Source organism: Anoplopoma fimbria, chromosome 16 (genome assembly GCF_027596085.1).
Source record: "Anoplopoma fimbria isolate UVic2021 breed Golden Eagle Sablefish chromosome 16, Afim_UVic_2022, whole genome shotgun sequence".
Taxonomy (NCBI): Eukaryota; Metazoa; Chordata; class Actinopteri; order Perciformes; family Anoplopomatidae; genus Anoplopoma; species Anoplopoma fimbria.
The window spans coordinates 6,308,955-6,325,204 of NC_072464.1; the positions used below are offsets into that span (position 1 = coordinate 6,308,955).

The 16,250-nt window shown below is 39.5% G+C and overlaps 1 protein-coding gene across 1 annotated transcript in view; it reads left to right on the top strand.

The window, feature by feature from the left end:
* dnah7 (dynein, axonemal, heavy chain 7) overlaps positions 1-16,250 on the top strand; it is a 68,762-nt gene that overhangs the window by 23,799 nt on the left and 28,713 nt on the right. The window contains exons 28-38 of the mRNA XM_054614679.1: positions 356-568; positions 1,495-1,593; positions 2,510-2,758; positions 3,878-4,027; positions 6,776-6,958; positions 8,930-9,106; positions 9,451-9,582; positions 11,408-11,629; positions 12,475-12,672; positions 14,939-15,094; positions 15,324-15,492. Of these exons, the coding sequence (XP_054470654.1) occupies positions 356-568; positions 1,495-1,593; positions 2,510-2,758; positions 3,878-4,027; positions 6,776-6,958; positions 8,930-9,106; positions 9,451-9,582; positions 11,408-11,629; positions 12,475-12,672; positions 14,939-15,094; positions 15,324-15,492 (1,948 nt within the window). The remainder of the gene's footprint in view (positions 1-355; positions 569-1,494; positions 1,594-2,509; positions 2,759-3,877; positions 4,028-6,775; positions 6,959-8,929; positions 9,107-9,450; positions 9,583-11,407; positions 11,630-12,474; positions 12,673-14,938; positions 15,095-15,323; positions 15,493-16,250) is intronic.

The following is a 16,250-nucleotide window of genomic DNA, read 5'->3' on the forward strand; positions in this document are numbered from 1 at the left end:
TTGGAAAAATCTGTATTCTGTCTCGACTAAACATTGTTCTAAATAAAGGCCGTTAAGGTTGATTTTTAAAATATTGTATTGTAAACTATGAGGTAGGCCTGTGAGAGTTTTCTTTAACTTTAATGATTAGTGAGGCTGCTTTTTAGTAATTGTAACGTTTTCATGCGAGCAGAAATGTCACTGCAGTAGATATAGTTGGACATTTCTGCAGCAAAACTGAAAACTGTAGACTGTTTATAAACTTGACAAAGGAAACAGGACTAACGTTTTGGCCTCTATGTTACTGTTCCTTGTGTATAAATGCGCACTCAGATAAAAAAACAATTCTATTCAGCAAAGTGTGTCTTTTCACCAGGCTCTGTTCAGGACTGTGGCTATGATGGTACCCGACTATGCAATGATCGCAGAGATTGTGCTCTACTCGTGCGGCTTTGTGACTGCGCGGCCCCTGTCGGTGAAGATTGTGGCCACTTATCGACTCTGTTCGGAGCAGCTGTCCTCACAGCATCACTACGACTACGGGATGAGGGCTGTCAAGTCTGTGCTTACTGCTGCTGGAAACCTCAAGGTATATTAACACAGATTAATTTAGATGTGTTGGAATTTTTGTTCATTTATCTGAATATTTTCCAATACTACAATATGCAATATACAATATAATTTGGTGTCCATTACACATATCCACAGTGCCATTGTCATTGGTTGTTTTCATTTCTTATTGTGCTTTGAGAGCTTTCAATCGTTATTTCTTTTCAGGAAACACATTTTGATTAACAACAACAATCTTTGGTCATTTAACTGAAAGACAAATGTAAAGAGTGCCTAATTGGGGTGCAATGATTTCTAAAACCCTTGCTCAGTCTGTGTTGATGAAAGTAGTGCCGAGCAAGTTAAAAGGCAGACACGCACATCGCTCTGTGTAATGTCTTGCCTCATCTTAAAATCAGATTTAGTTAGAGTTTTTATGGAGAGGAAGAAGGTTTATTTAACTAGGGCTGGGTTACACATTGGTAGTTCTGCGATACTATTTGGATTGAATGCACAATAGAAATTTTGTTTATGCCACTTGACGCAGCAGTAATCTTTCAGACACAGAGAATAATCTTTAGAATTGGCCCAAATCTCCTTATTTTCCGAACACAACGCAAAGAGCAGTGATGTGTGAGAGAAGAAAAGAGCTGTCAGTTTGGCTTTCAAAGAAACAGTTATCAACAGGCACCTGCATTTTTCATACACAGGGGTGACCTGATGCTGCATACATATCATTTATTTCATCAGGTTCTATATAGACTTAGCAGGGACACTTAACCTGCTGCCTATTTCAATTTTGCTTTTGGAAAACAGAGGTGCAGGTTACTCCTGCAAACTGATAAAGCTTCTTCACTTGGTTGTGATTCTCATGTTGCTCAGACTTTACTGTGGAAAAACAACTGCTTCTAATTACATGTCATTCTTCTCCTTTTCTCCCCTTCTTCCGGGTTTCCTGCACTGTAGCTCACTTTTCCAGAAGAGAATGAAGACACCCTGCTGCTGAGATCCATTATTGATGTCAATCTGCCCAAGTTTCTGTCCCATGATCTGAAGCTATTTGAGGTGCGATAGAATGGGGCTCTCCCTGTCTTGATTAATGGAGCGATTCACATCAAGTGATGTCAGCCCATGTTAATTCCAGTCAGTTCATTTGGAGCCGTGATGCACAAGGACAATTTAAGTCTGTTTGAGTCAGAACAGTTCACTGGAGTATATATATGTGTGTGTGTGTGTGTGTGTGTGTGTGTGGTCTATCAACTTGCCTGACCCTATGTATCCCAAGGTGAATGTGTGTGTGTCTGTGTGTGTGTGTGTGTGTGTGTGTGTGTGTGTGTGTGTGTGTCTGTGTGTGTGTGCAAGTGTGTAGGCTTGTGTTTTTCCTTTGCATGTTGTTTAAAACTGTGTCTAAAGTTACTACATGGAACTTTTAACTGGTTATGAAACAGTCTCAATTTAATACTGATGCCTATATATGACCTACATAACAGAGCAAAACCATCAGCGAGCATATTAGCTATTTCTATATGGTTATGCTTAATGCCTTAATGTCATCGTGTCCAATTCCCTTGCAAAATGAAGCAAAGCAATTTATGGCACAAAGGTTCACCAGAAACTCCTTCAGCTCACTGCGGACAGGCCCAGATTTGGAGTCGTTTCCACCTTCATCTGCAGTCGGAGCTCAGATTGGAGGCGGTGAGCTCCACGACCAGCAGCAGCACCACGCCGCTGAAGATCCAGGCCGTATTGCTAGGCCCACTAGAGTGAATGGAGGCACTGTAGCTCTAGAAATGTGCGGGACCGACTGTCAGACTCTGCTTCAGTAAATTTAGAGTTTTTATAAAGGGGCTCTGGTGCTCGGAAACACGGGGACCATCAAATTTAACCCAAAATGAAAGTTCCTCGTAGTAGCTTTAAGTATGCGTGTTCCCTCATTCAACTTCCCTCACTGTTCCCCAACTACTTTGCCTTTCCATCCCAGGGTATCACCTCTGACCTCTTCCCGGGCGTACAGCTTCCACAACGAGACTACCGCGTCCTGCTGGAGGCCGTCGAGGAAAACTGCCAGAGGATGAACCTGCAGGTCACCGAATTCTTCACTGAGAAAATCCTGCAGATCTTTGAGATGATGATAGTGAGGCATGGTTTCATGCTGGTGGGTGAACCCTTTGGAGGCAAAACCAGCGCCTATCGTGTGCTGGCAGCAGCCCTTCATGATGTCTTTGAAAAGGTATGATACCCTTTTTTAAATCTCAGGTGGATACTGTGCTCTTCATCTTTTGATAATAAGAGTTAAAAAAGAAAGATGGATATGCTAGGAAGGATTTGTGATTTAAGATTATGGTAACAGAAGTGGAGAAATGTTGCACAAGTTGTGTGTCAGCTTTTTGTATTACATGATTCCTTACGTGGCACTGAGTCTTGATCAATAGCTACTTCAACCACTTTATTTTCTTGGTTGCATTTCCCGTAAATGTCCTTGAGGTCCAACTTATTCATTATGTTCCTGTCAGGTATTCACCTGGTCAATTTGTCAGACATTTTGGAAGAAACTGCTTTATTTTCAGATGGTTAACCATGCATTCTTTAATTGCATTGTATCACGGATTTTGATGGGGTTTCCCGAGTCCTTGGGACATGAACTTGCTCAATCTGTAAAAAAAAAAGCATAAAAACTTTCATGACAAGTAAAAAATGTGTTACACCCAATATCCAAGGCTTATCTGAGCTACATGTTTTTCCCAAGTAAACACATCCATCCAATTTGTCAGAGCTGTAGTTTTTGTTTAGCAGTTATCGATCTCACAGTGAAGAGCAGAACTGGCTTGTTGTATTTACATGGCTGAGAGGGCTGAGAGGCATCCCACCAAGGAGACAGATGAAGGCCTGCTGATGGAACGCCTGGGAATGCCACATTTATCATCGTCATCCTTGTTGCTGCACGTCCACTGATCATGTCCAACCCCCCCGCCACCTCCCCTTCCTCTCCTTTTTTGTTGGTCTTTTTTTTTTTTTTTTTTCAGCAGCTTGCTTTTCTCATTGTTTTTAACTCAAAGTGACATTCTGTCTGAAAAGCTGTTTGTTGCACTTTTTGCTTTCTTCCTTAGTTAGAAGAAACCTGTCATATAGACAGTAATCTTCCAAGCAATTTATGAGTCTTGGTGGAGATAATTTTGGCAAAATCACGCTCTGTTTTGCTACTTCTTTACCTGTGCAGTAAAAAATTATGTGTATTTTAGCATTTCATTTCTATTTGTCCATGCATCCATTTTGTTCTTGATTTTACATCGCTATAATCTGTATTTCTGTTGTCTCTTGTGTGTTCGTATGCATGTGGACGTAACACCAGGGTCTGATGGATGAGAACGAGGTGCAGATCACAGTTATCAATCCTAAATCCATCACCATGGGACAGCTGTATGGCCAGTTTGACCCCATCTCTCACGAGTGGTCTGACGGCATCCTCGCTGTCAGCTACAGAGCCTTCGCTTCCTCCCAGGTAAGGTGGTCGTTTTAAACAGACCTAGGTTTAGACACCTTTAAAGCAAGGAAACAAACACACAGTATTGTCAAACTTGTGAAGCATTGTGTTGATCCAGCGACATGCCCCTTTAACACCCTGGTACAGATGAACATGTTCACACTGGGGAGCTTGTGCACCTGCTCCTCATTTGGATACAGAGCACTTGAAATCCAGTGTAATCGTACAATGTGGTCAAATTTACATATTCATATATATTTCCCACTGCACAAACCCTGATATAGAGACTATTTAGCAGATGATGTAACAGCTCCCTATGGCTCCCCACGACTTTCCATTTGCTTAATACTGTTTATATTCACAAATAACAGCTTAGAATGTTGACCTTGACCGAAACCTTCTCTTTATACCCAAATCCTGTTGGGAGGATGTGGTGAAGTTGTTAAATCCGCTCTAAAGGAAGGAAAATGTCACTCAGGAATCAAGAAAACTGAGACTAAACAACACATAAGAGCCAGTGTCCTACTCCAAAATTGTCTATAGGGTTAGACTGAGTCCAACTATATTGAAGAGTCTCCTATGCGAGTACCAACCAAGCAGCATCTTAAAATCTGTTGACACCTTGCCATGTTATGTGAACATTGTGTCATGTATCAAAACAAGCAATATCCTTAAAGGTGTGTTAAGACAATTCTTTCATACTCAAGTAGGTGGATTTGACCCTTTATTTAACTATTCTACTTGAATTTTGAGGATATGAGGAGAGGTGACAGGTGTCAACTTCATTTTATTCAATTTGTTATTATTTCTGTGTGTGTTTCTGTTTATAACAGTTTAGCTCTGAATGCTCAGTTTCCTTTTTACTATGTGACTGGATTAGTTGTACAGAGGTAGTAGTTATTCATCGCTACCTCATTAATGCTGAAGTCCTACGTCCTGTTCAAATCTTGACAACTTGCACTAAAATAACCATGATGAGTCGAAGAATGTCAAAGTAATGGTGTTTGAACTGACACATATCAGCACAGATGACACACTCTCAAACGCATGCTGTCTCTATGGAAACAGGCATTTGAAAAACTTTTTCACCAGTCAAAGCAAAAAGTAATTGCGTTATTCTCTGTCTCACTTATGCTGGGCAGGTACATAGTTGCTGTGAGTTTACCTGGGAATATCAAAATAGACATTTACGCTACCGAACCGTAAAGCAGCGCTTATGTGACAACAGTAGAGATGTAGAATGATGCTATTGCTCCATAATGTCTTCCTATGGGTTAAAACATTAAAAGCATGTTGCACTTCATTCAATTCAGATGTGGCCACAGTTGCAACATACTCAAATGTTTCATGTTATATGGAGCTGTGCAATGAGAAGAAGGATCATTCACAAAATAGGCATGACATTCCAATTAATTTCAAGCTTGTAGAAATAGAGGCTGCGGTGACGAGGTAAACAAAAGAAACATACTGCTGTCTTGTTACATTTAGATCTTTAATAACCCTTTTCCATTCATGTACGCACACTAGACACACATGGGCAGACGATTTACGGATGGCAGTGGAGGCATGTCATAATGGAAAATCATTTGTTCGCCCTGTTCTCAAATTGTTTCTCTAAATGAACTTGTCATTTAAAAAATTGGCTCGGTATATAAAGTTGTCATTTTACAAATTGTTTTGTTTTTTGTCAATGAATAAGGAGTGTGAGAAGTGGTTATGACAGCCGAGGCAGTACATACTGATGCACTGAAAATAGAAAACGAGAACAAGGCTCGTTGTAATTCAGTTTCAAAAAAGCCATTTTCCTCTCTGGGCAAAAGTCTGCCTTTGTTTTACTCTTTTTTTTTTTTGCATCGCATTTTATTAAACACATTTTTTTGGTGTGCTAATCTGGAGTCAGCAGCAGTGTAGTGTATTAAACTCTCTGCATAGAATTTTTTTTCTTTTTCCAGTGCCAACACTCTCTGTCAGATCATTACATTACAGTATACTCACTTCCCTCACAAGCACCAGATGGCCCCAGCCCAGGCATCCTCCATTTGTTTATATTACAACAAATCAATTTAAAGCACAGCTCCTGCCAGACCATTTAACTGGAGAATTGACGCTTGTTGTCAACCTCCATTATGACAGTGTGTAGGTGTTAATTTCATTCATTGAGCAAACATTCTTCGCTTAGAGTATAATGCACAGGATTTTGTTCGTGACCTTGAAAGTTTGCAAAGGGATTTCTGTTAGTGGGTAGTTAATTAACACTGTGTGTGCATTTGAAGGCATTGTCTTTATAAACCAGGGGGTAGAACACAATGCTTTTTTGTGCACTTTTAAACTCTTCTTCTTAACTTTAAAGCTCCATGGATACTTAAGAAATAATATATACTTCAGCACTGCAGGGGCCAACCTTCTGGTAAATTCAGCTTGTCTTTTCCTTGAAGTAAAACGCCTCCCAAGGGTTTAACGATGTTTGTGTATGTGGCTGTCTGTTTGTGCCTGCTTACATCCCTCCTTTCTTCTGTCAAGCTACCTCAACATCAAGAATTACATAATTCCCCGTGGCTCAACTTTAGTTACATTCACTTGAGTATGATTATGTACTATGTTTTGATTAGTTACAATAAATAAGGAAGATAAACCAACAAATCAACAGTTTGGTAAATAGTACCGTATCGTTGCATGACCTTTCTTTTGATTTATGCACATGTAATTGTGCTATAAATGAGAATGTTCCCTCAAGGTGTAAGAAATCATATTTCTTCCCTCTCTCAGAGCCCTGACAGAAAATGGCTTATCTTTGACGGCCCGGTGGATGCCGTGTGGATCGAGAATATGAACACAGTACTCGACGACAACAAGAAGCTGTGTCTGATGAGCGGTGAGATCATTCAGATGTCACCGCAGATGAGCCTCATCTTTGAGCCCATGGACCTGGAGGTGGCGTCACCAGCAACGGTGAGAAGCACCTTTATTTTGATTAGAGGAACATTTTGGAGCTTTTGAAGTGAGGTTGTATTGAATACTTATACATAGTCAGTTTATTACCTGCAGTAGATGGTGGTGGCACGCCCCCAGTTTGGAGAAGCAGGCAGCACTACCGGCACTGAAACTAAGTACTGTGGATGGGTGCAGCAGCAAAATGTATTTTAGCCAACAGTTAAAGTGTATGTTATATTTAAAATATATTTCCACCACTTTACCTTGCCATCAGAAAGCTCTTTTTTTTTTACAGGGAACTGAAGCCATTATAGCCACCAATGCGCTCTTCAAAGTCACGAGACAGAAACATAGATTTAACCTCGCAGAACACAGGAGTTGATCAGTTAGTTTAATTTCATGTTATTGTGTAACTTTGGTGAATCAAACAAACCCTTTCCAACTCCGAAATCACACAATAACACAAAAGAACGTACAGATCGAGGTAGCAGTAGACCAGAAATTCCTGTTTTCTGCAAGGTATAATTCAGGTTTTTGTGGCTTTTCATGAAAACATAGAAAAGATTTCAGTTCCCCATCAGAAAGGGCTGTCTGACGGCAAGGTTAGGCTGAGAGAATATTCAAAATATAGTTTACACTTAAACTGATATTGATTGTTTTAGTTGGGCCATTCTTTTAGGTGATTAGAATATGTGTTACTGCTGCCCCACTTAAAACAAATTCAAACTCTCCCTTTCAGGGTGCTAAGTGCAAAACATTTAGTGTCAAAAGCTACTTTATTTTTACTAACCGATGACTCATTCACCTTGAGGGCATAACACTAACACATAACACTACCCTCCAGTTGTGCAGACATTTTTGCAGGTGTTTCAAAGGAGAACATAGACTCTTTAATAAATGCAGTAAATTGTCAAACTTTACTAACAAAGAGATCACAGGGATGACACACTTCTCCATACCTTTTACAATTAACTGCAATTCATCTCAAGACCTTTGGCAGGACATACAAAATATATATTTTTTGTAATTGTGCCTGTTGTTATGGTTCTTTCATTGTGAGGCAGTAACAAAGGCTCTTGATTGCAATACATAGATGCCTTGAGAGAATACCTTTCCATCTCCCTGACTCTACTTTTTTTTTAATAAACAGACTTCTATTTTGGATTCTCTGTAGCATGGCATCTGTTTCTTTCATCATGCTGAATGCCGAGGCATCATCCCCCCTACACACACACACACACACACACACACACACACACACACACACACACACACACACACACAACACAAACACAAACACACACACACACACACACACACACACACGCAGGATCCCTTCTGTGCACTTTTGATCTCTCCTTCCTTTTTTTTAACTTCATTTTTCATCTCGTTCTCTCTTTGTCTAAGGAAGTTATTTTTCTCCCTCCATGTACTATCTTAAAACCTTACTCTTCTTCTTTCTTTCCCCTCTCCTATCATATCCCTTAGCTACAGCTCATACATTATGACTTCACCCATCTCTGCTCATCTTTCTTCTTTGTTCTAACTTTGCCTGCACTCCTGAAGCTATTCCTTGAGTTGGGCAAGGGGGTCTCATTAAAATGATCCTCTGTAGGAAAAGGTTGTAATATGGTCATCATCGGGTGTTAATTAGAAATGGTATCCCATATGCAGCACAGATTCATTTTCAGTATTTACCAGTATAAAGGATATGATGTAACTATTTTGGATGTAACTTTATAAATGCACTGGTGTTTGGTCAAACTGGGAACACAACACCTTTAGATTATTCTCCTAGTTTACAGTATTGCATCCAATGATTTGCTCATAATGATCCTGTTGTAAGTCTGGTTACCGTTCAGATAATTTTGCTCATTGATATTGCTCATCAAGATATATTCTGCATTAAGAATAATATTCTTTTAAATTGATTGTCCTTTACCACTGGTTGAGATGTGTGTTTTCAGATGTGATATATGTTTTTGGCAGGTGTCTCGCTGTGGTATGATCTACATGGAGCCTCATATGCTTGGCTGGCGGCCCCTTTTGCTGTCCTGGCTCAATACCATGCCCGCCACAGTCAATGCAGCGCACAAAGACCTCATCGCTGCCCTTTTTGACCGCATGATGCCAGCCTGCCTACAGCTCATTCGAAAGGCCACCAAGGTGCCGAGCCTAACTCAGGAAATGTTGTTATTTTCTAGCTTTTTACTCCAAGGGGAATTTTCCACTCTACATCTATGCAACTACATATACAACAAATATTTTTGTATAAAGTATTACTTTTATTTATGTGTGTTTCTTTATGCATGTTTAAGAAGCAAACTTCTGGGGTTTTGAAATACAAGTAGTCAGTGTTACTTATCGGTTTTATACAGAAATGCTTCTGGATTGCCAAGCTTAGTCAACGATTATACTTTTTATTGACATCTGAGTCCAGTAGTATAATCAGAGTATAATCGCTTCTGTTTGAGCTCTCATGTGTGTGTGTTTTATTTTTTTGCTTTCAGGAGCTGTCCCCGACCTCTGACACCAATCTAGTCAAGTCCCTGATGAATCTGATGGACTGTATGATGGATGAGTTTCATGATGAGGAAAAGATGAAGAGCATGACAGATAAAAATATTTGCTCCTGGTTGGAGGTTTGTGTACACACCCGCTATGCTACTAATTACTATTATTAACGATAATAAGATATTAACTGAAAATTAAAACCCACAAGTGGCTACAGCAGCATAAAACGACTATCATGGGTCATTAGACAGCATTATTAAGTTATTGTAGGCGTACAACCCTACAAGGGTTCACAGTGCAGCCCATCGTACTGGAGGAGGTCCACAACATACATTTTCACAAGATCTGAGTGTTAAACGTGTACTTGCATGATGTAACATTATGCTCTCTTGCAAAAATTGTCGATTTAATATAGTACCAAAAAAAACACTGTGAAACCACAAGAGCTTAGAAACACCAAGTCGACATCCAAGACCTCCAAGACTAACCAATGTGCCGCTTCACATTTCTGCACGAACAGCACCACTTGAGTAAAATCACTGGTATATTTTGACACATAGCAAGAGAAAACAGTGGCAGTCAGTGAAAGAAGAGAGCTCTCTATTATGATAGGGACTGACAAGAGCCAATGGTACCAGATACATTACAAAACTACACTGCATAAACCATATTTACCTAATACAGATGTTATTAATGGTACTAACTTCTATTTTTACTACTTATCAATTCCCAAATTGTGCTGTTTTACATTTCATGAAATTGTGATATTGCGAAGTACAAAAGCAATCTGTAGCTGTAAAATGAAATTGGAAAAACAACAATTTCAAATGATGGTCTGAAGTACGAATATCTTAAAGGGCAAATTGGAAACACCCCTATTATGTGTAGATGATATATGTTAGTTTCAGATTAAATACACATCCAAACAAAATATTTATTTTAGCAAACAGCAAACTCGGATACAGTATACACCAAAGTGCCTTACTTGTTTTCCTTTCACACATACTGCTTCCACACAGGCCCACAAAGAGTGGAAAATTTTTAGCAGATGAGCACTTTCCTCTGCCCCCTGCCCGAGTTCCAATTGATTTTTTTCTACCTCTGAATCCCCTCTTTTGACAGCACTGCTATTATCCCCCCGTGGCACGCTGCTCTGATGAATGCCTCTCAGCTCTCTCTCCCATGTTTCTCAGCCAGTCATTATCAAAGTGTTGAATTAATCAGCCTTTTAACAGCAGGAGCTATCATGAGGCTGCTAAGCTTCATGATAGGCCATTTCTAATTCCTACAGTGTTCCTGCTGTTTTCTCCAACAAAGACATATCTCCTCTCTAGATACTGGTGTTTGTCTAATTAAGTAATCTGAACATTGGTTGAGGCATTTACATGGTCACAGTACATTTTGATCGATACAAACATATCTGCACAATGACATTTTTGACTGTAAACTGTAAAACCTTGCACATGATTTTTGATGTTTGGCATTGTTCCAGTATGGTGGTATCTATTTGCTAATATTTTTAACTCTACAAACTCAGTATTGAACATGATTTCGTTCATTTTGTGGGTTATGGTCCACAGGTTAATAACGTAGAAAATTATAAAACATTAGAAAATACAGAAAATGCAGCTGGAAAGGAAGTTATATTTTATGATACATCATCTACAACAAGTAGCTTAAGTGTACATTTATTTTATTACATTTAATAGGAAAATTATGTTTATACTCCACTGCATTGACATGACAGTAGTTGTTAGTAGATCCTTTTTTTCAAGTCTTTTTTAGACTGCCTGAAATTGGTTACAGTATATATTTAAGTAACATTTTTAAATGCTTATTTAACTGTCAAAATAGAGGAACTTTAGGGACCACCATTGCCGTCAAGGACAAACTGACACACATTTTATACACAAATGGAAACAGCAGTGACTGTTGTGCTTTCCTTTTATACAGGGCATCTTTGTGTTCTGCCTGGTGTGGTCCGTGGGTGCCAGCTGTGATGATCCGAGCCGGGTCAAATTTGATGCTGTGGTCAGGGAGGTACTGGTCGGCCCTTTAAGTGAGGAGACCTGCGCCTGCCATGGCATTCTGGCCACTGTCGAGGCTCCACCTACACAGCTCACAGTGCCTCTACCCACTGACGGCACAGTCTACCAGTACCGCTTCATTAAAGAGGTAGGGCAGATAAGTGGGCGCCTAGGAGCACTTTTTTTTTACTTAGAGGGATATCTTAAAATACTTTGAAATGTGTGACTTACTTCTTCATTAACTGCTTATGGTTTACAGAAGAGTGACATGCCTGATTTAAATTTCCTCCAAATTTCCTCAGACGGTTGGTGAAGAGGAATGCTCATTTTTTTGTCTTTGTGTGACCTTTATAAAGTGCTCCTCCTGCCTTGAATTTTCTCCCAGTGAATTCCTATTTAATCTATCGAGGACAGTCAACAAAGCACTGTTTTCACAGCAAAGATAAAACAAACCGTGACAGTCCACTACTCTCATATAAGCACATTTGAGAAATTCTTCTTTTAAACTGAAAAAGGTGTTGATAGAAAACTATTTGTTCCTGCAAAAGTTTTAAGAGAAAAATAAAGTTTTGTACATCTTAACTGTGTGACATTTTTGTCATTATTTTACAATATATTTTACTAGTTATCATGGTCATATTGTTTACAGTTTTATGATTGGCATAAAGTTAATCATTTTCAATTGTATCTTACAACTTGATGAGAGGAAAAAAGATGGCATGGTTTAATTATAACATGACCACAAGACTGCTATGAATCTGATCATTTATATTTTGTAGGCTATCGAACACAAGGAAAGATTTGCATATGATTAGAGACCTTGTGTGTACAAACGTCTGTAGTGTTTACATCAAATAATATACACAAATCAATTTGTGTGCTCAATGTTGCCAGTTGTACATACCTTCAGACAAAGACTATTTAGATATATGTGATTAATGTCTCAAATGCAACAATTAACCTCATATTTTTTAATTTCTAATTCCTCTTCAGGGCCCGGGCAGGTGGGAGCTGTGGACAGATGAGCTTAAGGCCGCTCCCCCCATATGCAAAGACATGCAGTTCAATGAAATCATTGTGCCTACTGAAAACACGGTACGCTACATGGCACTGATGGAGCTCCTCGTCACCCACCAGAAGCCAACTATATTCATCGGCCCCACTGGTACTGGCAAGAGTGTCTACATTACAGTGAGTCGCCTGCTATATCTTACTTTATTTACAAAACACTTGAAAAGCACTAAGGAGTTGTACATTGAGTAAAAAAGGAAATGCTCTGTAAGAATGACACAGAGTTAGCTTGACATTATTACCACAAGTGGACAACAGTTGCTGTTATCAATACGGATGTCACAAGTTTTTATTTCATAATGCTTGTTTGTTAAGGTGGTGACAATTCAAAAAAAGGTACTCTGTAGAGTTTTCTTGTAAATATATTTATGTGTATGATCAGTGTTTCTCAAATGCATTTCCCTTCTCATTAAGCAGACTGTTTTTAATATTTTGGAGCCATTATTGTACATGTATATTATATTTGCTAGCTATAAACTTTACTGCACAAACAAAACTGGGACCTATTCGTCAAGATATTTCCCTATTGTGCTACATATTTTTAATAACTCCACAGTTGCCTATAATAAGCATACGGCCAAATTGGCTTCCTTTCATTTACTTTGTTCCCAGTGGAATACAAGTAGTACACTGGCTTGCAAGTCTAGCTGAATAGTCTTAAACAGTAGTACTCAGAATTGTACCTGTAGACTCCCTTATTCAAAACATGGGAATTCAGCATGATCACATTGTTGAGCTACATTTATGTACACATGCTGTGCAGAGCATTACTGTTTTCAGTATTTGTCTTTTTAGCTCTACTGGTTTCTATTTTTGTCTGCTCTCCAAGGGATTTGGGGATTGGACTTTAAGACAATTTTTTTGTTTATCACAAATGATTGTTATCCCATGCAGAAAAAAAAACCCTGGCTATGCTACCGATAACAGCATTTGGTAGGATGAGTGAGCTTTCATTTCTAAGCAGTATAGCCGTAGCATTGGGAAACTGGAGTAAGTGTTCTGAACATACAACTTATTTGGAGGCAGCACAGCTATAGGCACACCAGGTGTGAAACGGCCACCTTGGAGAAATACTGAGTATCTCTGAGCAGACCTTCAGCTATTTATATCAAGGACTAATCCCCCCCTTCCTCCTTTGCGTCATTAGTTCATCCATTAGTGTGCTCAAATTTGAGACTCTGGGGTGAATAGAGATCATCTCACTGGGGAGCTTGCCTTGTTCTCCACTTCCTGCCTGTCTGCATGGTGGAGCAGCTATGTCCCATGCTGCAACTAGCTGGCTGGAGTGATAAAGGAGCACCAGCACTGAGACCATGGGAATATGACTAGCACGGTGCTGGCACCAGTACAGTCAGGCAGCTGTACACAAGCCTCCTTCACCCGCCCCATTCTGCTCTCGAGTGAGACAGAGAGAAGCCGTGCCACCGGTTTATAATTTACATGTAGACAAGAGGATGATGATGCACCTTGGCTGCACCCTGTGATCATTCACATCACCAGTCCCCTTTAATTATGCAGGTCGTTACTCACATGATTTCACAATCACAGAGGCACAGGGAAGTTGGAGCATGTGCTCTTGGCACATTATAAAAGTACAATGAAAATAGATCAAATCACAATAAAAGACATCAGATCACCCACAACTACATTCTCTGTTCATATAAACAGTGAAAGCCTTTTGTCCCAAAGGGCATTTCAAAAAGTTTCTTTGAGCTTTTAGTAAAATGCCCTTTTGTAAACCCTCATGCAAAATCAAAAAATCATCTATTATATCCTTTTGACCTGCAGAACATTACTGTACATCATGCCCTCAGAGGGCAACTAATTCCCCTCCTTCATTTCGAAGTCAGTTTCAGGGATTAACTGTGATCCAGTTTTTATCTAATGAAATACTCACTAAATGCCACATTTAATTAGATTACAAAGCTTATCACAAGCATTTGCCAGGATTAAAATGGAAATGATCATTTTGTGTGTACTGGCATGTTAATTTTACAATAGAGAGTTGAAATACTTAAAAACCTTTTCAACCAAAAGACCATTTTTATTCATCAAGTATGCAATCATCATCAAGTTGTTACCTTGAATACATGAATTTGTTGAATCGAGTCCATGACAGTCCCAGACCTGCATAAGTCACTTTTGGCGTTCTGAATATGCCATACAAAACAGCATTTAATAATTACATTGTTAGTCATACATACATATTTTCATAGAGTCACTTTTCCATAAAATATCTCTAATTGTTGTGCAGTATGTTGCCATTTTGCATTATTGTGATGTATATATTTATATATATATTCATGGTGATGATATACAATAAACTTCAATACTATTTGGGTTTTGATGATAATCTGTGTTCTTATTTCCAATATCTCTTGCCCAGGACTTCCTGTTGAATCGGCTGCAGAAGGATGTCTACAGCCCATTATTTATCAACTTTTCAGCCCAGACCACAGCTGCACAGACCCAAAACATTATTATGTCCAAGCTAGACAAGCGGCGCAAGGGAGTGTTCGGCCCCCCATTAGGGAAGAAAATGGTACAGCCTCTTAAATGTTCAAATTATGTGGTTGTGGTTTTTTTAGCAGGGATGTGAGTCACTAACATGTTGGCAGCTGTAACGATTTGTTGTCCTTTTATAACATTTTATTTTTAGAAGCATCAGTGATAATGTGCATCAAAGCAAAACACAGTCTAGTTTTCAATGTCAAATACGTTGTTTTTTCATCGGTATTTAATTCAAGTATACCAATGTTATATTCCATCAGGTGATATTTGTGGATGATGTGAACATGCCAGCCCGAGAGGTTTACGGTGCCCAGCCCCCTGTGGAGCTCCTGCGTCAGTGGCTGGACCACTGGAACTGGTATGACACGAAGGACTGCTCCATGATCAAACTGGTGGATATCCAGGTCATGTGTGCCATGGGACCGCCTGGTGAGTAGCAGCTGTGGCAGCCTAAAGTGTATTAAAAGTGTATTGTTACAGCAATGATACCAAAGCCCTAGATTGGTTGTCTTCTGTCTCCTAACTGCTGCTGAAGTGCTGTTGAGTTTATGTCACAAACCACTAGCTGCCTTTCCGCGGAGCTCCATTGCAGCCTTAAGGTGCTTACAAATAGCAAGTGTTTACCACTTCCACCTCCATTACACCTACCAGTGTAAACACAAAAGCACTGTTCACTGAGGCAGCTGGTAGCGACAGCTGCAAGAGAGAAAGGATGGGTGCCATACTCAGATGCCAACACAGCTAACTTTGCTCCTGCTACCTGTGCTGACAGTTGTTTCCATTTTCTAAGATGCTCCATTTTTTTTTACTGTGTGTATGATATTGGCTAAAATGAGCTAGCAATGTAAATGTGCCAATGTAAACTTGTGTCCCAAATTGAGACCGGTGCTATGTCCTGTTGTCTCAGTCAAAATTAAAAGCAAATCTTACTGAACTATAGAGCCAACAGGAACTGTTGACTATGTAATGAGTAGTGATAAGTTGATTACATCCTCAGACATTACTGTGAGCTAAATCCCTACAGAGATATACAGTAGGTCCGGAAAAGTATCCACAAATGGTGAATCAGGTTATTAGGTGAAATAGTATTACATTACTTCGAACATGTGAGAAATGCGAGACAATTGTATGTCATCTCGGACAGATGCCATGGTTTTTAGGTCATCTTTTAATACATTCATGTGCTG